The 22,453-nt window shown below is 45.8% G+C and overlaps 1 protein-coding gene across 1 annotated transcript; it reads right to left on the bottom strand.

Annotated features, from left to right (window-relative positions):
* Positions 1-1,188: 1,188 nt before the first annotated feature.
* Positions 1,189-22,386, bottom strand: LOC125711996 (uncharacterized). The gene is made up of 13 exons (XM_048981570.1): positions 22,208-22,386; positions 13,716-14,018; positions 13,298-13,586; positions 11,309-12,136; positions 10,938-11,162; positions 10,170-10,293; positions 8,832-9,490; positions 6,303-6,631; positions 5,885-6,173; positions 4,043-4,870; positions 3,672-3,896; positions 2,905-3,028; positions 1,189-2,833 (listed from the first exon to the last, which is right to left on the bottom strand). The coding sequence occupies exons 1-13, from the start codon at positions 22,261-22,263 to the stop codon at positions 1,932-1,934; spliced, it is 5,181 nt and encodes a 1,726-aa protein (XP_048837527.1). The 5' UTR covers positions 22,264-22,386; the 3' UTR covers positions 1,189-1,931.
* Between the last annotated feature and the right edge of the window lie 67 nt (positions 22,387-22,453).

Below are 22,453 nucleotides of genomic sequence, written 5' to 3'. Positions count from 1 at the left end.
AAATTCAACAGATATACACACCAAATAATGTTTGTCGTTCATACCCACCCTACATCTTCCAAGTTAGTCATACATGTTATACGTTAATCTTTGCTCGATGACCCCCTTGATGCTGTCATGGGTAAGTGTTTAGAAAGATAGATCGATGCATGAATGGATGGACGGATAAAAATGATTATTGCAAGTAAGGGGACAGAGACTGCCAATGCCATGCGTCCCTGTGGCCTTATTCAGGCCCCCCCAGCGTTTCTGAGTGCATATCCGGGATGACGCAGCATGTCTTTGTATGATAGGGTGCCTGTTCCCTACCTGTTAGCACATAAGCTCCTCTGGGCCTTTTGGAGCAGGATGTCGGGCCTGTGGCCATGGTGATATTTTGAAATGAGGTTTATGTGAGTTTTGTAAGGAGCTTAGCGATACACACGCTCAACCCCCCCCCCCCCCCCCCCACACACACACACAAACACACACACAGCTGGTTACGAGTGCTGTCAGGTTGATGAAGACGTTTTTCTGAGCACTGCTGTGTGTTTGTCTGCAGACCTGTCTGCCTGACTCCACCCCCACCCCCAGGGAGGTATGCGCGGGGGGAGGGGGATGCCTATCTAAAAGCAACCACTCTGGGAGAGCAGCTACACGCAGTCCAGTCATGTGGAATGATTCGATTGGCGGCCTGCCCGCCTCGCTTCAGGCACGACTCACAGTTCATGCAAAGGAAATTTACAGACATGCCAGCCATCATTCTGCCCTACAATACATGTCATTAATTGTTATTTTTTTTTTTCATTTTAATTTTTATGAACTGTAGAAAAAATCACACACCATGGAAAAAAAAAAAACATTTTTCCCTTTAAAGCAAAGTGGTTAGACGTGAGTGGTATTTGGGGGAATTTCAGTTATGCTGAAAGATTACTCTATCATTTTGTACAGCTGACTCCGCTATCTGATTTGGGAAATTTAATCATCGATGTTTACTGTGGTTTGTCAACAAATTCCACGTTAGATACTTTGCTTTTTGAGCATGGTGGGAATGAGATGAAAAGGCCGTACAGCATTACCCACCCAGCTGAAAGGCCACAACAGAACACGCACAGCCGGCGTAAACAGAGCATTTTATTATACTGCGCCGTCCTGCTTCTCATACATAATCTATACTCAGTATAATAAATCAGTAATTACTCTGTATAATAATAAATCGGTAATAAAGGCTGCGACTGTGAAAAAGAAGATGTTTCAGAGCTTGACTTTACATACTGAAAGCACAGGGTTACAGAAGTGCTGAGTTCAAATGAAAATGCAGACAGCAGAGAATTAATATACACTGAAATGATAAAAATAACATGTTACACAGGAGGGAGATTATAATCTCGAGTCGGATACAAGTCTCGAGTCATTACTCTCAAGTCCAAGTGAAGTCCTGTTCTTTCCCTCGGTTTTGCCAAGTTGAGTCATCAGATTTGTGACTTGAGTCCTCATGCCTGATTTCAACCCATTTAAGCAAACAGCACGTTATGAATCAAAAACATGCTGCAATAGTGTTGGTAAACAAACGTACACGGGGCTGAATTTGTTTTTGGTTTTATCATAAGATTTATTCTTAAGAATCTGTCAATGTACAACAAGGGTTAATTACCAAGAATACAGGATAAGTTGAAAAGTGCATTTGAATAGGTGCCATACAAAAAAAAACGACAAACAATTTTCGCTTCAAGATATTAGAGATTTTCTGGCCTGTTTCCACAATAAAAATAGATTGTTTAATATTGCGTTGCAGTGTGTTGACATTTGTTTAGGAAGTGGGAAAAGATTAAGCAGCCTTAATCTGAAATGTAGCTAAGAAGCTTCTGTTTGGGTCATATCACCTCTCTGAAAGCACAGGGTGACAAAGGTCTTGACTTGTTTCACTATCATCTTTTTCCTGTTTCTCCGGATTATGACATCCCTTTTCCCATGAGATGCTGTTTTGTGTTTCTCTCTGGTTTTAATAAAATTATGTAACATTTCGGAGCAAACAAACAGAACAGCAGACCAAAGCTAGAGGCTAGGATAGCAAAGATTTCTACGGCCACTGTGAACTTTCCAGATGAGCTGATGTACGCAGGAATGAAGGCGAGCCACACAGCGCAGAAGATAAGCATGCTGAAGGTGATGTACTTCGCCTCGTTAAAATTGCCCGGCAGTTTGCGAGCGAGAAAGGCCAGGACAAAGCACAGGCAGGCTAGGAGGCCGATGTATCCCAGAACGCACCAGAAGGCCAAGCTGGAGCCCACACTGCACTCCAGGATGATCTTGGACCTGCTGTACTGAGTGTTTTTGAAGGGGAACGGTGGAGCGGCAGCCAACCACACGGCACAGATGACGACCTGCACTAAGGTGCAGCTGAAGATGATCACTCTCTGTTGTTTGGGTCCCAGCCACTTCATGATGTTGTTGCCAGGCCTGGCTGCTGTAAAAGCTGCCAGCACAACCAGAGTCTTTCCCAGGATGCAGGAGATGCAGAGGGAGAAGGTGATGCTGAAGGCAGTGTGACGCAGCATGCAGGACCACGGTGTGGGCTCTCCGATAAGCAGTAGGGCGCAGAGGAAGCACAGGGCTAGAGAGAGGAGGATGAAGTAGCTCAGCTCCGAGTTGTTGACCCGAACGATGGGAGTGTTCCTGTGGTGTGTGAATACTGACAGTACAGTGGCGGTGAGGCAAGCTCCCGCTATGGAAATCACAGTCAGGGCCAGCCCCATTGCATCATGGGAGAGGAACTCAACTGCCTTTAGTATGCATTCTGTCCTGGCTGCGTTGGACCAGTAGTCTTCGGGACAAGGTGTGCAGTCTATTGAATCTGAAAGGGGAGATGTCTGAATGTGATTTTAGTTTTAAGCATAATAATTTAAGGATTAGTATCAGTCTTACCTGTCTGATTACTAATCTTGCCGCTGTCACATGGTACACAGTCAAAGCAGCACAGAGGCTCCCCAGGACGAACCGCTTTCCTGTTGCCTGGAGCACAGCTGTCACTGCACACAGACACCAGCACCTGGAATGTGAACAGGTGTAGAGTGTCCAAATCTGCTCCTCACTGCCCATCGTGAGGACAAGAAAGCAAGAGACACACCAACATACTCCATGTATTCCATTCTCATATGAGCAGAACTGAATTTAACAATAACTCATGGAAGTTTTATGTAGACACTTGTATATTGCAAGTTTTCTTTGACTTATAGCAGAGGTCTCAAAGTATCAGCCTACGAGACAGTACTCTACTGTTTCTAATTCTTTATCAATCCGGCACATACACTGAGGTCTCATTTTCCACAGAGAATAAAAAACGACGGGACTTAATGCTACCACCCTCACCCCCCGCACAGCAGGCATCACAGCAGGCATCAGAGATCCCGATTAGTGGTTTTTGTTCCCTCTCATTTCTGTTTCAGCTCAAAAAATAGCTCAAGGTCTCTGCTTGACCTGAAGACGTCCCAGCCAAGGACACCAGCATATTTGATTTTGACTCTTAATTTGTTTGAAACTTTTGAAAAGAAGGTGCAGTTTTACTTGTAAAAGCTGTGCTCACAGGCAAGATCCACATTAAATGAAAAGAGAGGCACTTACCTCCACCTCACCCTACAGAAGCTCAAAAGATGGCATCGCATGTACTGAAATACCCAGTGTGTGCAGCTTGCCTCGCTCTGATGGCCCGTCCACACGATGGCCTCGTCCTGGATGAACAGCTCCTTCCCAGGATCCCTTGAGCCATCAAACATGCCCACTTTGACAAACTCTATATTTCCGGCTGTGCCCCGTTGCCAGTTGATAAGATCATAGGATGGGATGGCGTCACCATTCTCATCGAAGTTCACCTTCTCTCCAGAGATGGAGAAGGAGACGTCTTGAAGATACTGCTGAAGCTTTTAAACATAAACAAAAGTGTGTCAGAGATGAAAAACAGTGATTCTCAGGAAAAATATATCACTCCAACAGTGGTATAAAGGAACTACTGCAAACAATGTTTCTGATTCATGGCTTATTTATTTGTGAATAATTTATGTTTTACCTGCCATGGATAGATGCTGGTGGTGTTGGCACACGATGAGTTCTGGAAAGGCCCTTTTCCAGGCTCACAGCTGAGCAGGTTATGGAGGGAGTGGGCGATGGCGTACACAGCCTTATACACATTGTAGGTCACACGGAAGCTGGATGTGTTCAGGTAGGCAGAGTGCTGTTTGAGGAGGGGCTCCGACCCTGTGCAGGAGGGCAGCTCTGGGGAGACCGGACTCCTGCTGCCAGGAGGCTGCATGGAGCAACCATACAAAGCGGCCCACAGCTCCTGTACCAGGGAGTTGTTGGGATACCTCAGAGGATTCACTGTCAGCAGGTAGTCCCTGAGCCCAGGGACCATCCCATGACGGATGGAAAACCCGATGGTGCCACCCAAGTATGGGTAGAACTCACTGCCGGCAAAGAGGGAGGCTGTTACCCAGGCTTCACTGGCGATCCACTGGATGCCAGTGATGTTCTTTTCCATGTACTCCTTCAGGAATGGTGTGAGCTCTCCTTCTGCAGAGAATGCCACGACCACTTTTGCAGTAGAATGCTGCATTACGTCAAGAATTTCCAGGGTTCTCTGCCTGGTGTAGAGCAAAGGAATCATGACGTGATAGGCGATGCACACGGTTGTGTTTGCCAGCTCCCTCCTGAGCCCCTGCAAGGCGAACCTCCCGTACGCATGGTCCCCGTTAAGCACCCCCACCCACGTCCATCCAAAGTGCTGCAGGAGCTGAGCAATAGCCTTCACCTGGTAGGCATCACTAGGTATCACTCGGAAGAATGTGGGGAACTCTCTCCTATTGCTCAGGCAAGCACAGGAGGAAGAATAACTTATCTGAAAATGGAAGAAAAAGCAATACATACTTTAGGGGATATGGGGGGAGGTTCAAACTTAGCTTAGCTTTTAGAATTTTAGCTTTTGATGTTCTGGATACTTCCTACAGCACGAACACTGGATGTGTAACAAGAAAGATGTGTATGACGGATATCTACCAGAGTAAGATGAAGCGACACTTGTACACCCCAAAGAGCAGTTCCAGAATTTTGAACCTTACCTAAGTGTGTATCACTGACAAATTACAAAATGATGCAGAAAAAACATTTTCTGCAATGAGATCAAACTGCAGAATCATGTCCATTGCGGGACCAGTCCAGTGTCGGGATTGCAGGGACACTGGTACCTGTTACAGGATTTATCAACTGTCTGTGTTGTTTTTTCTCTCAGTGAAATATTGATTCATTACTTCAGTGGGCTTCTGGCTAACATTTCCCAAACCACATTCGATTTTTATAAAACAGCATAAATGATTAATTATAGCACTTCCTGTAACACAAGCCCTCCGCAGACGAATGGACGGCCCACCACCCTCTGCTTTTCACTCTACAGACCACAAGCTTTATCCAACGACAATATATGTTACGCTTTGGCTGGCCGCTGCATCCCATATTATCACAGCACGCCTGCTTTTACAAATAGGCTTTACAGCAGTCTGATGACTTTGCCATTTATTTTCTTACTTACACATTGCGGGAAGCATGCATGTAACCAAGCAACAAATCTAAGCATGATTTCTGCTCAAATACTCTGCCATGCAAATGGAAAACAGTGTAGCTGTATATTTTATCCTGCATGAGGTATGACTGAAATGGGATCTCTTAGGCTTTGTTTATGTTGTAAGAGAGTATTTCACTTTATCTACGCTCAGATTTGAAGAAATTGCTATCACATCCCTGCTTAATACAGATACGGGTGGACAGCTCTGAAGTCCCATTTCTCAGTTTCAGTGTCAGCTTAGGTACTGTGTCTTGTCTTTGTGGGGCAGTACAGGCTGCTAACACAAATACTCACCATTGGAATGCGAAAAGGCTGCAGGATCCTAGAGACAATGATCGACTGTGCAGACCCTGATTCTCCAACCACAGCCAGAAGAGGAGATGGACCAGAGCACATGGCACTCTGGGTCTCACTAGGTCCATTCAGCATAGCCAGGACTGCCCGCTGTGCGGTCAAGGGGTATGTACAGGAGTCAAGGATCTTGTAGCCCAGGGTGTGGTTGGGTAGCAGGTCCTGACTCTGGTTGATCTCTTCCACAGCGAACCTCAAACTTTGAGACCAGCGAAAAGCCCTGGGGTCAAACCTGCGGAGAGACCGACAGCAGAAGTCACCTTTGAAATCGCAGCTACGCAAAATGTCAATAGTGTTTACTAGAGAAACGTCAGCATGAAGCTTTGACAAAGAAAATCACGAATCAGGGAATCAAACTTACCCATGACACTGTATGGGTGATGGCTTGTAAGTACAGTTCAAGTCTGGCATGTCCATGACGTAGTGCAGGGGGAAAATGCCCCCGATTATGTAGTCACCATCAGCTAAGAAATTTGGTTCAAAGGGGCCCAGCAGAGAGCCGCTGTAGGCTGGAGTTTGGGTGGTGCTGGTAAGTTCAAGGAGGCAGACGTGGTAAAACAGGGACCAGATGAGCAGAGACGCCATCTTCTGACAGGCTGGTGTCACATTGGGGGTGGGCAGAGCCAGAAGGGCTCTTTTATCCACCACCCTCTCCACCTCGTACCTCGACACACGTCCCACTGGGATCATCTCTCGCCAGGGGGGCTCAAAACATCCCATAATGTCTAGGAAACATATTGGCTTTGTATCTCAGACACAGCACTGGACCACCGAATCATTCAGAATTAAGGGGACTCAGCTGTCTGGTGGAAATCTTATATGTTGACATCAGTGTCATTTTGATCATCGTCCTTTGGTTTATTACCAAGGTTAAAATTTGCCATATAAATTGCGAAAACGTTTCGCTCAAAAAATATGGCAACATCAGGTTGTTGCACATTAGTTACAAGAACACAAGCAATTAGAGGTCACTGTAAATGCAGAGGAGGGGAAGTGAAACATGGCTATAATAAGATGATATATGTACAAATACTTTTCCCTATGAGATGTACCGTATGGGGCCTGGTTTGTACGTCAGGGACATTTTTGGGATTTTCTGTGAGCATCACGGCACTTTTCTACACCATTAACTGTGCTTTGCATGAGGCTGAATGCAAAGAGTAGTTTATATATTATCTGCAGCTCACCTACCCAACTGAAATGATACCATACAGGTAAATGTATTTCCACCAGCCATGGGAAATAGTCATTCCTCGTGAGTCTGAGTCAAGTCTCAAGTCAAAACATTGCAGTTCAAGTGAAGTCTCGAATCATTTGCCTTAAAGCTCAGGTCAAGTCCAAGCCTTTCCATCATTTTTGCTGTTAAGTCACAAGTTATCAAATTTGCGACTCGACTCCAAGTCGAATTGTGAGTCATTTATGTCAGTTTTCATGCCTATAGTGACTAAACCTTGCTGCTGTGAAAACTGGCCACTCAGCACCAAACCCAGGGTTTGGGAAACAGTGAGATCCGGAACACAGGGGTTGCGCCTCGTCAATCACACATAATGTTGTTTGTAACCATATATAAATATTAAAATTAAAAAGAAATGCTTGAGGGGCAGCATGGTAGTGCAGTGGTTAGCACTGTTGCCTCACACCTCTGGGACCTGGGTTCAAGTCTCCGCCTGGGTTAAATGTGTGTGGAGTTTGCATGTTCTCCTCATGTCGTCGTGGGGTTTCCCCCCACAGTCCAAAACAATCCAAAAATTGTCCGTAGGTGTGCATACGTGAGTGACTGGTGTATGAGTGTGCCCTGTGATGGGCTGCCCCCCCCCCTCCATCCTGGGTTGTTCCCTGCCTTGTGCGCATTGCTTCCGGAGTAGGCTCCGGACCCCCCCGTGACCCACTAGGATAAGCGGTTTGGAAAATGGATGGATGGCTTTGAAATGTTTCTACGGACACTATTCCTGATACCATCCCCTTCATAAGCTGTGTATTACTCTATATATTTTTTATTATAAATGACATTATGTGAATCATTAGCCTAATCTAGCCGATTAGGCGTAATCAGAAAGAAACCAAACATGGCCAGAATAGCCAAGCTTACGCTTATATTTAACAAGTTTGTCTTTACTCCGGACCAGGGACACCGTTAACCCTAAAACGGGAGTTTTAGTCCCATAAGATGCTTTAGCCTCCACCTCCCCCCCCCCCCCCCCCCAAATAAATGAGCATTTATTGGCTTAAGTCATGAATAGCTTTTTATAATATATATAGTATCTTATACAGTACATCATAATCAATGCGACCGGAATCGCTTTTCCGAAGTCACGTTGCTGGCTGTGTTATGGACCCGGGGGAGGAGTTACACTAAACCAGTATTTCAGTTGATTACCAAAATGTGTAGGGATTTGGTCTTCGGCACTGGCTGGAGTAGGTGGGACTTCCAAGGAGATAAAAGGAGATGTAAAAGGAGAAGGCAAATATTTATTAATTCAGACAAGTTTTAGCCAAAGCGGGAATTAAATTTAGGAAGCTTTACAAAACTTGATAATGTGAATAATTTTAAATAGCCAGTACAGTAATGTTATACTGAACACATTTGGCAAGACCAACAATAGGAGCCTCACTTGTTACCTCAGGATGTTTAAAAATATAATTAGAAAAATGGCTTTGCAAAATAACCCACATTTTACCGAAATAACCTACATCATTATATTATACTAAATTTTATAATATTATTTGATTTTATGAAATATTGAGTACTGAACAAATTCTATGAACTGCATATATAATTCATTTATACATTTTTTTAAATATCTCAATAATCAGACAAAATACTACAATGTGGGCTGTATATGTAAGTTTTACATTAACTCTACCATTTAAATAAAATTCCATAGTTTTATGTCATTACCCTTCCCATGAGATGCTGTTTGGTGTTTCTCTCTGGTTTTAATAAAATGATATAGACTTTTGGAGCAAACAAACAGAACAACAGACCAAAGCTAGAGGCTAGGATAGCAAAGATTTCTACAGCCACTGTGAACTTTCCAGGTGAGCTGATGTACGCAGGAATGAAGGCGAGCCACACAGCGCAGAAGATAAGCATGCTGAAGGTGATGTACTTCGCCTCGTTAAAATTGCCCGGCAGTTTGCGAGCGAGAAAGGCCAGGACAAAGCACAGGCACGCTAGGAGGCCGATGTATCCCAGAACGCACCAGAAGGCCAAGCTGGAGCCCACACTGCACTCCAGGATGATCTTGGACCTGCTGTACTGAGTGTTTTTGAAGGGGAACGGTGGAGCGGCAGCCAGCCACACGGCACAGATGACGACCTGCACTAAGGTGCAGCTGAAGATGATCACTCTCTGTTGTTTGGGTCCCAGCCACTTCATGATGTTGTTGCCAGGCCTGGCTGCTGTAAAAGCTGCCAACACAACCAGAGTCTTTCCCAGGATGCAGGAGATGCAGAGGGAGAAGGTGATGCTGAAGGCAGTGTGACGCAGCATGCAGGACCACGGTGTGGGCTCTCCGATAAACAGTAGGGCGCAGAGGAAGCACAGGACTAGAGAGAGGAGGATGAAGTAGCTCAGCTCCGAGTTGTTGACCCGAACGATGGGAGTGTTCCTGTGGTGTGTGAATACTGACAGTACAGCGGCGGTGAGGCAAGCTCCCGCTATGGAAATCACAGTCAGGGCCAGCCCCATTGAATCATGGGAGAGGAACTCAACTGTCTTTTGTATGCAGTCTGTCCTGGCTGCGTTGGACCAATAGTCTTCAGGGCAAGGTGTGCAGTCTATTGAATCTGAAAGGGGAGATGTCTGAATGTGATTTTAGGTTTAAAGTATAATAATTTAAGGATTAGTATCAGGGAGCGGCATGGTGGTGCAGTGGTTAGCACTGTTGCCTCACACCTCTGGGACCCGGGTTCGAGTCTCCGCCTGGGTCACATGTGTGTGGAGTTTGAATGTTCTCCCCATGTCGTCGTGGGGTTTTGTCTGGGTGCTCAGGTTTGCCCCCCACAGTCCAAAAACATGCTGAGGTGTTAACTTGCCCAGAGGTGTGCTTGTGTGACTGAATGGTGTGTGAGTGTGCCCTGCGATGGGCTGGCCCCCCATCCTGGGTTGTTCCCTGCCTTGTGCCCATTGCTTTTGGGATAGGCTCCAGACCCCCCGCGACCCAATAGGATAAGCGGTTTGGAAAATGACTGGATGGATGGATGGATGGATTGGTATCAGTCTTACCTGTCTGATTACTAATCTTGCCGCTGTCACATGGTACACAGTCAAAGCAGCACAGAGGCTCCCCAGGACGAACCGCTTTCCTGTTGCCTGGAGCACAGCTGTCACTGCACACAGACACCAGCACCTGGAATGTGAACAGGTGTAGAGTGTCCAAATCTGCTCCTCACTGCTCATCGTGAGGACAAGAAAGCAAGAGACAAACCAACATACTCCATGTATTCCATTCTCATATGAGCAGAACTGAATTTAACAATAACTCATGGAAGTTTTACGTAGACACTTGTAAATTGCAAGTTTTCTTTGACTTATAGCAGAGGTCTCAAAGTATCAGCCTACGAGACAGTACTCTACTGTTTCTAATTCTTTATCAATCCGGCACATACACTGAGGTCTCATTTTCCACAGAGAATAAAAAACGACGGGACTTAATGCTACCACCCTCACCCCCCGCACAGGAGGCATCACAGCAGGCATCAGAGATCCCGATTAGTGGTTTTTGTTCCCTCTCGTTTCTGTTTCAGCTCAAAAAATAGCTCAAGTTCTCTGCTTGACCTGAAGACGTCCCAGCCAAGGACAGCCAGGATATTTGATTTTGACTCTTAATTTGTTTGAAACTTTTGAAAAGAAGGTGCAGTTTTACTTGTAAAAGCTGTGCTCACAGGCAAGATCCACATTAAATGAAAAGAGAGGCACTTACCTCCACCTCACCCTACAGAAGCTCAAAAGATGGCATCGCATGTACTGAAATACCCAGTGTGTGCAGCTTGCCTCGCTCTGATGGCCCGTCCACACGATGGCCTCGTCCTGGATGAACAGCTCCTTCCCAGCATCCCTTGAGCCATCAAACATGCCCACTTTGACAAACTCTATATTTCCGGCTGTGCCCCGTTGCCAGTTGATAAGATCATAGGATGGGATGGCGTCACCATTCTCATCGAAGTTCACCTTCTCTCCAGAGATGGAGAAGGAGACGTCTTGAAGATACTGCTGAAGCTTTTAAACATAAACAAAAGCGTGACAGAGATGAAAAACAGCGATTCGCATGAAAAATATATCACTCCAACAGTGGTATAAAGGAACTACTGCAAACAATGTTTCTGATTAATGACTTACTTATTTGTGAATAATTTATGTTTTACCTGCCATGGATAGATGCTGGTGATGTTGGCACACGATGAGTTCTGGAAAGGCCCTTTTCCAGGCTCACAGCTGAGCAGGTTATGGAGGGAGTGGGCGATGGCGTACACAGCCTTATACACATTGTAGGTCACACGGAAGCTGGATGTGTTCAGGTAGGCAGAGTGCTGTTTGAGGAGGGGCTCTGACCCTGTGCAGGAGGGCAGCTCTGGGGAGACCGGGCTCCTGCTGTCGGGAAGCTGCATGGAGCAACCATACAAAGCGGCCCACAGCTCCTGTACCAGGGAGTTGTTGGGATACCTCAGCGGGTTCACAGTCAGCAGGTAGTCCCTGAGCCCAGGGACCATCCCATGGCGGATGGAAAACCCGATGGTGCCACCCAAGTATGGGTAGAACTCACTGCCGGCAAAGAGGGAGGCTGTTACCCAGGCTTCACTGGCGATCCACTGGATGCCAGTGATGTTCTTTTCCATGTACTCCTTCAGGAATGGTGTGAGCTCTCCTTCTGCAGAGAATGCCACGACCACTTTTGCAGTAGAATGCTGCATTACGTCAAGAATTTCCAGGGTTCTCTGCCTGGTGTAGAGCAAAGGAATCATGACGTGATAGGCGATGCACACGGTTGTGTTTGCCAGCTCCCTCCTGAGCCCCTGCAAGGCGAACCTCCCATACGCATGGTCCCCGTTAAGCACCCCCACCCACGTCCATCCAAAGTGCTGCAGGAGCTGAGCAATAGCCTTCACCTGGTAGGCATCACTAGGCATCACTCTGAAGAATGTGGGGAACTCTCTCCTATTGCTCAGGCAAGCACAGGAGGAAGAATAACTTATCTGAAAATGGAAGAAAAAGCAATACATACTTTAGGGGATATGGGGGGAGGTTCAAACTTAGCTTAGCTTTTAGAATTTTAGCTTTTGATGGTCTGGATACTTCCTACAGCACGAACACTGGATGTGTAACAAGAAAGATGTGTATGACGGATATCTACCTGAGTAAGATGAAGCGACACTTGTACAACCCAAAGAGCAGTTCCAGAATTTTGAACCTTACCTAAGTGTGTATCACTGACAAATTACAAAATGATGCAGAAAAAACATTTTCTGCAATGAGATCAAACTGCAGAATCATGTCCATTGCGGGACCAGTCCAGTGTCGGGATTGCAGGGACACTGGTACATGTTACAGGATTTATCAACTGTCTGTGTTGTTTATTCTCTCAGTGAAATATTGATTCATTACTTCAGTGGGCTTCTGGCTAACATTTCCAAAACCACATTTGATTTTTTATAAAACAGTATAAATGATTAATTATAGCACTTCCTGTAACACAAGCCCTCCGCAGACGGACGGACGGCCCACCACCCTCTGCTTTTCACTCTACAGACCACAAGCTTTATCCAATGACAATACGTGTTTGCAGGAGAGCACTGTCTGGTCGGCTGCATGCTGCTGACAGACGGAAACAGTAATCGCTGCTGTAGAGTGACGAGAGGGGGAGTGAGACCCGGTCGTGTCTCACACACACAACAGAACCCAAGGGAGCAGGGAATCAAGCTTAGCTGCAGGATGTGTTACGCTTTGGCGTAATATTATCACAGCACGCCTGCTTTTACAAATAGGCTTTACAGCAGTCTGATGACTTTGTCATTTATTTTCTAACTTACACATTTTGGGAAGCATGCATGTAGCCAAGCAAGAAATCTAAGCATGATTTCTGCTCAAATACTCTGCCATGCAAATGGAAAACAGTGTAGCTGTATATTTTATCCTGCATGAGTTATGACTGAAATGAGATCTCTTAGGCTTTGTTTATGTTGTAAGAGAGTATTTCACTTTATCTACGCTCAGATTTAAAGAAATTGCTATCACATCCCTGCTTAATACACATACGGGTGGACAGCTCTGAAGTCCCATTTCTCAGTTTCAGTGTCAGCTTAGGTACTGTGTCTTGTCTTTGTGGGGCAGTACAGGCTGCTAACACAAATACTCACCATTGGAATGCGAAAAGGCTGCAGGATCCTAGAGACAATGATCGACTGTGCAGACCCTGATTCTCCAACCACAGCCAGAAGAGGAGATGGACCAGAGCACATGGCACTCTGGGTCTCACTAGGTCCATTCAGCATAGCCAGGACTGCCCGCTGTCCGGTCAAGGCGTATGAACAGGAGTCAAGGATCTTGTAGCCCAGGGTGTGGTTGGGTAGCAGGTCCTGACTCTGGTTGATCTCTTCCACAGCGAACCTCAAACTTTGAGACCAGCGAAAAGCCCTGGGGTCAAACCTGCGGAGAGACCGACAGCAGAAGTCACCTTTGAAATCGCAGCTACGCAAAATGCCACCTGTGTTTCCTAGAGAAACGTCAGCATGAAGCTTTGACAAAGAAAATCACGAATCAGGGAATCAAACTTACCCATGACACTGTATGGGTGATGGCTTGTAAGTACAGTTCAAGTCTGGCATGTCCATGACGTAGTGCAGGGGGAAAATGCCCCCGATTATGTAGTCACCATCAGCTAAGAAGTTTGGTTCAAAGGGGCCCAGCAGAGAGCAGCTGTAGGCTGGAGTTTGAGTGGTGCTGGTAAGTTCAAGGAGGCAGACGTGGTAAAACAGGGACCAGATGAGCAGAGACGCCATCTTCTGACAGGCTGGTGTCACATTGGGGGTGGGCAGAGCAAGAAGGGCTCTTTTATCCACCACCCTCTCCACCTCGTACCTCGACACACATCCCACTGGGATCATCTCTCGCCAGGGGGGCTCAAAACATCCCATAATGTCTAGGAAACATATTGGCTTTGTATCTCAGACACAGCACTGGACCACCGAATCATTCAGAACTAAGGGGACTCAGCTGTCTGGTGGAAATATTATATGTTGACATCAGTGTCATTTTGATCATCGTCCTTTGGTTTATTACCAAGGTTAAAATTTGCCATGTAAATTGCGAAAACATTTCGCTCAAAAAATATGGCAACATCAGGTTGTTGCACATTAGTTACAAGAACCCAAACAATTAGAGGTTACTGTAAATGCAGAGGAGGGGAAGTTAAACATGGCTATAATAAGATGATATATGTACAAATACTTTACCATATGAGATATACCGTATGGGGCTTGGTTTGTACATCAGGGACATTTCTGGGATTTTCTGTGAGCATCACGGCACTTTTCTACACCATTAACTGTGCTTTGCATGAGGCTGAATGCAAAGAGTAGTTTATGTATTATCTGCAGCTCACCTACCCAACTGAAATGATACCATACAGGTAACTGTATTTCCACCAGTCATGGGAAATAGTCATTCCTCGTGAGTCTGAGTCAAGTCTCAAGTCAAAACATTGCAGTTCAAGTCGAGTCTCGAGTCATTTGCCCTAAAGCTCAGGTCAAGTCCAAGCCATTCCATCATTTTTGCTGTTAAGTCACAAGTTATCAAATTTGCGACTCGACTCCAAGTCGAATTGTGAGTCATTTATGTCAGTTTTCATGCCTATAGTGACTAAACCTTGCTGCTGTGAAAACTGGCCACTCAGCACCAAACCCAGGGTTTGGGAAACAGTGAGATCCGGAACACAGGGGTTGCGTCTCGTCAATCACACATAACGTTGTTTGTAACCATATATAAATATTAAAATTAAAAAGAAATGCTTGAGGGGCAGCATGGTGGTGCAGTGGTTAGCACTGTTGCCTCACACCTCTGGGACCTGGGTTCGAGTCTCCGCCTGGGTCACACGTGTGTGGAGTTTGCATGTTCTCCCCATGTCGTCGTGGGGTTTCCTCCAGGTACTCTGGTTTCCCCCCACAGTCCAAAAACATGCTGAGGCTAATTGGAGTTACTAAATTGCCCGTAGGTGTGCATGTGTGAGTGAATGGTGTGTGAGTGTGCCCTGCGATGGGCTGGCCCCCCGTCCTGGGTTGTTCCCTGCCTCGTGCCCATTGCCTCCGGGATAGGCTCCAGACCCCCCGCGACCCAGTAGGATAAGCGGTTTGGAAAATGGATGGATGAATAAAGAAATGCTTGATATTAACACATCATTACGAGCTAACATCAGATACGTTTGTTTTAATATCTATGTTTGGCTTTGAAATGGTTGGGCGGCATGGTGGTTCAGTGGTTAGTACTGTTGCCTCACACCTCTGGGACCCGGGTTCAAGTCTCCGCCTGGGTTACATGTGTGTGGAGTTTGCATGTTCTCCCCATGTCGTCGTGGGGTTTCCCCCCACAGTCCAAAAAAGATGCTGAGGCTAATTGGAGTTGCTAAATTGCCCGTAGGTGTGCATACGTGAGTGACTGGTGTGTGAGTGTGCCCTGTGATGGGCTGCCCCCCCCCCATCCTGTGTTGTTCCCTACCTCATGCCCATTGCTTCCGAGATAGGCTCCGGACCCCCAGTGACCCAATAGGATAAGCGGTTTGGAAAATGGATGGATGGATGGATTATGTGAATCATTAGCCTAATCTAGCCGATTAGGCGTAATCAGAAAGAAACCAAACATGGCCAGAATAGCCAAGCTTACGCTTATATTTAACAAGTTTGTCTTTACTCCGGACCAGGGACACCGTTAACCCTAAAACGGGAGTTTTAGTCCCATAAGATGCTTTAGCCTCCACCTCCCCCCCCCCCCCCCCCCCCCCCAAATAAATGAGCATTTATTGGCTTAAGTCATGAATAGCTTTTTATAATATATATAGTATCTTATACAGTACATCATAATCAATGCGACCGGAATCGCTTTTCCGAAGTCACGTTGCTGGCTGTGTTATGGACCCGGGGGAGGAGTTACACTAAACCAGTATTTCAGTTGATTACCAAAATGTGTAGGGATTTGGTCTTCGGCACTGGCTGGAGTAGGTGGGACTTCCAAGGAGATAAAAGGAGATGTAAAAGGAGAAGGCAAATATTTATTAATTCAGACAAGTTTTAGCCAAAGCGGAAATTAAATTTAGGAAGCTTTACAAAACTTGATAATGTGAATAATTTTAAGTAGCCAGTACAGTAACATTATACTGAACACATTTGGCAAGACCAACAATAGGAGCCTCACTTGTTACCTCAGGATGTTTAAAAATATAATTAGAAAAATGGCTTTGCAAAATAACCCACATTTTACCGAAATAACCCACATCATTATATTATAACAATTTTATAATATTATTTGGTTTTATGAAATATTGAGTACTTATACTACGGGACCGTTGAATGCTTGAATCTGATTGACTGACGAACGTTCTGAGGTGTGCAATTATTTTCAGGGAAACGCACGGTGAACGTAGTTCCAGGCAGCTCTCTTGACCGCATTACAGTTCCATATCACTTCGCATAGTTAACTGTAATAACGGAAATTAGCATACAGTACCTATACAGCACGCAGGACTAACAAAAACAACAACTTGACAGACGATTTTCCGAAAGTAAATTTTAATATTTACGGTGAATATGAAACTTTCAACAACTGGGTACAGCAGTATTAGATAGTCCAGATGAAAAACAACATTAACGGAAGCGGACATCAAAGGCAGCCGGCAACAACAAAAGACATAAAACGATCAGCGAAGAACAGCTAGACATACTCGAGGGAGAAAAACACGACGAAAACACCAAAAAACAACAGCTTGGGCAGTTAATGTGTTTAACGACTGGCTGCATTAGTCTGCTATCAACGGCTCAAGCCTCCATTGCCAGCTTTAAAATTACGTTTTGGAACTAGCAAAAGAGTCGTTGGATGAGATGCGGAAGAAATAATCGCAATAGCGATTTAAGTACAAAAAACCGGACGAATCCCTTGACATATATCATCTGATCGATGTCTTTAGGTGTGGCAACCGTAGCATAAGCGGAATAATTGACTTCGAAAGTTGAATTATTAGAAAAATAATGCACACCCCCCTCGCGTCGTGGACGCATCACCACCTCGGGTGTGCATTATTTTTCTAATAATTCAACGGCCCGTCGTCAATTATACCTTACTGAACAAATTCTATGAACTGCATACATAATTCATTTACACATTTTTTTAAATATCTCAATAATCAGACAAAACACTATAATGTGGGCAGTATGTGAAACTTTGGAAATCAACCATTTAAATAAAATTCAATAGTTTTATGTCATTACCCTTCCCATAAGATGCTGTTTGGTGTTTCTCTCTGGTTTTAATAAAATGATATAGCATTTTGGAGCAAACAAACAGAACAGCAGACCAAAGCTAGAGGCTAGGATAGCAAAGATTTCTACAGCCACTGTGAACTTTCCAGGTGAGCTGATGTACGCAGGAATGAAGGCGAGCCACACAGCGCAGAAGATAAGCATGCTGAAGGTGATGTACTTCGCCTCATTAAAATTGCCCGGCAGTTTGCGAGCGAGAAAGGCCAGGACAAAGCACAGGCAAGCTTGGAGGCCGATGTATCCCAGAACGCACCAGAAGGCCAAGCTGGAGCCCACACTGCACTCCAGGATGATCTTGGACCTGCTGTACTGAGTGTTTTTGAAGGGGAACGGTGGAGCGGCAGCCAGCCACACGGCACAGATGACGACCTGCACTAAGGTGCAGCTGAAGATGATCACTCTCTGTTGTTTGGGTCCCAGCCACTTCATGATGTTGTTGCCAGGCCTGGCTGCTGTAAAAGCTGCCAGCACAACCAGAGTCTTTCCCAGGATGCAGGAGATGCAGAGGGAGAAGGTGATGCTGAAGGCAGTGTGACGCAGCATGCAGGACCACGGTGTGGGCTCTCCGATAAACAGTAGGGCGCAGAGGAAGCACAGGATTAGAGAGAGGAGGATGAAGTAGCTCAGCTCCGAGTTGTTGACCCGAACGATGGGAGTGTTCCTGTGGTGTGTGAATACTGACAGTACAGCGGCGGTGAGGCAAGCTCCCGCTATGGAAATCACAGTTAGGGCCAGCCCCATTGCATCATGGGAGAGGAACTCAACTGCCTTTAGTATGCATTCTGTCCTGGCTGGGTTGGACCAGTAGTCCTCTGGACAAGGTGTGCAGTCTAATGAATCTGAAAGGGGAGATGTCTGAATGTGATTTTAGGTTTAAAGCATAATAATTTAAGGATTAGTATCAGTCTTACCTGTCTGATTACTAATCTTGCCGCTGTCACATGGTACACAGTCAAAGCAGCACAGAGGCTCCCCAGGACGAACCGCTTTCCTGTTGCCTGGAGCACAGTTGTCACTGCACACAGACACCAGCACCTGGAATGTGAACAGGTGTAGAGTGTCCAAATCTGCTCCTCACTGCTCATCGTGAGGACAAGAAAGCAAGAGACACACCAACATACTCCATGTATTCCATTCTCATATGAGCAGAACTGAATTTAACAATAACTCATGGAAGTTTTACATAGACACTGGTATATTGCAAGTTTTCTTTGACTTATAGCAGAGGTCTCAAAGTATCAGCCTACGAGACAGTACTGTACTGTTTCTAATTCTTTATCAATCCGGCACATACACTGAGGTCTCATTTTCCACAGAGAATAAAAAACGACAGAACTTAATGCTACCACCCTCACCCCCCGCACAGCTGGCATCACAGCAGACATCAGAGATCCCAATTAGTGTTTTTTGTTCCCTCTTGTTTCTGTTTCAGCTCAAAAAATAGCTCAAGTTCTCTGCTTGACATGAAGACGTCCCAGCCAAGGACACCCAGGATATTTGATTTTGACTCTTAATTTGTTTGAAACTTTTGTAAAGAAGGTGCAGTTTACTTGTAAAAGCTGTGCTCACAGGCAAGATCCACATTAAATGTAAAGAGAGGCACTTACCTCCACCTCACCCTACAGAAGCTCAAAAGATGGCATCGCATGTACTGAAATACCCAGTGTGTGCAGCTTGCCTCGCTCTGATGGCCCGTCCACACGATGGCCTCGTCCTGGATGAACAGCTCCTTCCCAGCATCCCTTGAGCCATCAAACATGCCCACTTTGACAAACTCTATATTTCCGGCTGTGCCCCGTTGCCAGTTGATAAGATCATAGGATGGGATGGCGTCACCATTCTCATCGAAGTGCACCTTCTCTCCAGAGATGGAGAAGGAGACGTCTTGAAGATACTGTTGAAGCTTATAAACATAAACAAAAGTGCAAAATAGCCATTCTCAGGGAAAATCACTCCAACAGCAACATAAAGGAACCATTGCAAACAATGTTTCTGATTCATAACTTACTTATTTGTGAATAATTTAGGTTTTACCTGCCATGGATAGATACTGGTGATGTTGGCACACGATGAGTTCTGGAAAGGCCCTTTTCCAGGCTCACAGCTGAGCAGGTTATGGAGGGAGTGGGCGATGGCATACACAGCCTTATACACATTGTAGGTCACACGGAAGCTGGATGTGTTCAGGTAGGCAGAGTGCTGTTTGAGGAGGGGCTCTGACCCTGTGCAGGAGGGCAGCTCTGGGGAGACCGGGCTCCTGCTGCCGGGAGGCTGCATGTAGCAACCGTACAAAGCAGCCCACAGCTCCTGTACCAGGGAGTTGTTGGGATACCTCAGAGGATTCACAGTCAGTAGGTAGTCCCTGAGCCCAGGGACCATCCCTTGGCGGATGGCAAACCCGATGGTGCCACCCAAGTATGGATAGAATTCACTGCCGGCAAAGAGGGAGGCTGTTACCCAGGCTTCACTGGCGATCCACTGGATGCCAGTGATGTTCTTTTCCATGTACTCCTTCAGGAATGGTATGAGCTCTCCTTCAGCAGAGAATGCCACGACCGCTTTTGCAGTAGAATGCTGCATTACATCAAGAATTTCCAGGGTTCTCTGCCTGGTGTAGAGCAAAGGAATCATGACGTGATAGGCGATGCACACAGTTGTGTTTGCCAGTTCCCTCCTGAGCCCCTGCAAGGCGAACCTCCCGTATGCATGGTCCCCAGTAAGCACCCCCACCCACGTCCATCCAAAGTACTGCAGGAGCTGAGTAATAGCCTTCACCTGGTAGTCATCACTAGGTATCACTCGGAAGAATGTGGGGAACTCTCTCCTATTGCTTAGGCAAGCACAGGAGGAAGAATAACTTATCTGAAAACGGAAGAAAAAGTAATACATACTTTAAGGAATAAGGCGGGGAGTTCAAACTTAGCTTAGCTTTTAGAATTTTTGCTTTTGATGGTCTGGATACTTCCTACAGCACGAGCACTGGATGTGTAACAAGAAAGATGTGTGTGACGGATATCTCCCTGAGTAAGATGAAGCGACACTTGTACAACCCAAAGAGCAGTTCCAGAATTTTGAACCTTACCTAAGTGTGTATCACTGACAAATTACAAAATGATGCAGAAAAAACATTTTCTGCAATGAGATCAAACTGCAGAATCATGTCCATTGCGGGACCAGTCCAGTGTCGGGATTGCAAGGACACTGGTACCTGTTACAGGATTTATCAACTGTCTGTGTTGTTTTTTCTCTCAGTGAAATATTGATTCATTACTTCAGTGGGCTTCTGGCTAACATTTCCCAAACCACATTCGATTTTTATAAAACAGCATAAATGATTAATTATAGCACTTCCTGTAACACAAGCCCTCCGCAGACGGATGGACGGCCCACCACCCTCTGCTTTTCACTCTACAGACCACAAGCTTTATCCAACGACAATACGCGTTTGCAGGAGAGCACTGTCTGTTTGGCTGCATGCTGCTGACACACGGAAACAGTAATCGCTGCTGTAGAGTGACGAGAGGGGGAGTGAGACCTGGTCGTGTCTCACACACACAACAGAACCCAAGGGAGCAGGGAATCAAGCTTAGCTGCAGGATGCGTTACGTTTTGGCGTAATATTATCACAGCACGCCTGCTTTTACAAATAGGCTTTACAGCAGTCTGATGACTTTGTCATTTATTTTCTAACTTACACATTTTGGGAAGCATGCATGTAACCAAGCAACAAATCTAAGCATGATTTCTGCTCAAATACTCTGCCATGCAAATGGAAAACAGTGTAGCTGTATATTTTATCCTGCATGAGTTATGACTGAAATGGGATCTCTTAGGCTTTGTTTATGTTGTAAGAGAATATTTCACTTCATCTACGCTCAGATTTGAAGAAATTGCTATCACATCCCTGCTTAATACAGATACGGGTGGACAGCTCTGAAGTCCCATTTCTCAGTTTCAGTGTCAGCTTAGGTACTGTGTCTTGTCTTTGTGGGGCAGTACAGGCTGCTAACACAAATACTCACCATTGGAATGTGAAAAGGCTGCAGGATCCTAGAGACAATGATCGACTGTGCAGACCCTGATTCTCCAACCACAGCCAGAAGAGGAGATGGACCAGAGCACATGGCACTCTGGGTCTCACTAGGTCCATTCAGCATAGCCAAGACTGCCCGCTGTGCAGTCAAGGGGTATGCACAGGAGTCAAGGATCTTGTAGCCCAGGGTGTGGTTGGGTAGCAGGTCCTGACTCTGGTTGATCTCTTCCACAGCGAACCTCAAACTTTGAGACCAGCGAAAATACCTGGGGTCAAACCTGCGGAGAGACCGACAGCAGAAGTCACCTTTGAAATCGCAGCTACGCAAAATGACACCTGTGTTTCCTAGGGAAACGTCAGCATGAAGCTTTGACAAAGAAAATCACGAATCAGGGAATCAAACTTACCCATGACACTGTATGGGTGATGGCTTGTAAGTACAGTTCAAGTCTGGCATGTCCATGACGTAGTGCAGGGGGAAAATGCCCCCGATTATGTAGTCACCATCAGCTAAGAAGTTTGGTTCAAAGGGGCCCAGCAGAGAGCAGCTGTAGGCTGGAGTTTGGGTGGTGCTGGTAAGTTCAAGGAGGCAGACGTGGTAAAACAGGGACCAGATGAGCAGAGACGCCATATTCTGACAGGCTGGTGTCACATTGGGGGTGGGCAGAGCCAGAAGGGCTCTTTTATCCACCACCGTCTCCACCTCGTACCTCGATACACGTCCCACTGGGATCATCTCTCGCCAGAAGGGTTCATAACATCCCATAATGTCTAGGAAACATATTGGCTTTGTATCTCAGACACAGCACTGGACCACCGAATCATTCACAACTAAGGGGACTCAGCTGTCTGGTGGAAATATTATATGTTGACATCAGTGTCATTTTGATCATCGTCCTTTGGTTTATTACCAAGGTTAAAATTTGCCATGTAAATTGGGAAAACGTTTCGCTCAA

Source organism: Brienomyrus brachyistius, chromosome 17 (genome assembly GCF_023856365.1).
Source record: "Brienomyrus brachyistius isolate T26 chromosome 17, BBRACH_0.4, whole genome shotgun sequence".
Taxonomy (NCBI): Eukaryota; Metazoa; Chordata; class Actinopteri; order Osteoglossiformes; family Mormyridae; genus Brienomyrus; species Brienomyrus brachyistius.
Note: the sequence above shows the minus strand (reverse complement) of the source record. Positions and strands in the feature narration are given on the sequence as shown.

Bases quoted from the DNA above. Each gene is read 5' to 3' on its own strand.
- LOC125711996 (XM_048981570.1), bottom strand. From the start codon at position 22,263: ATGGGATGTTATGAACCCTTCTGGCGAGAGATGATCCCAGTGGGACGT. The intron at 3,897-4,042 runs GTAAAACATAAA...TATGTTTAAAAG, and splicing joins CCAGCATCTATCCATGGCAG to CTTCAGCAGTATCTTCAAGA. The intron at 2,834-2,904 runs GTAAGACTGATA...CTCCCCTTTCAG, and splicing joins CAAGATTAGTAATCAGACAG to ATTCAATAGACTGCACACCT.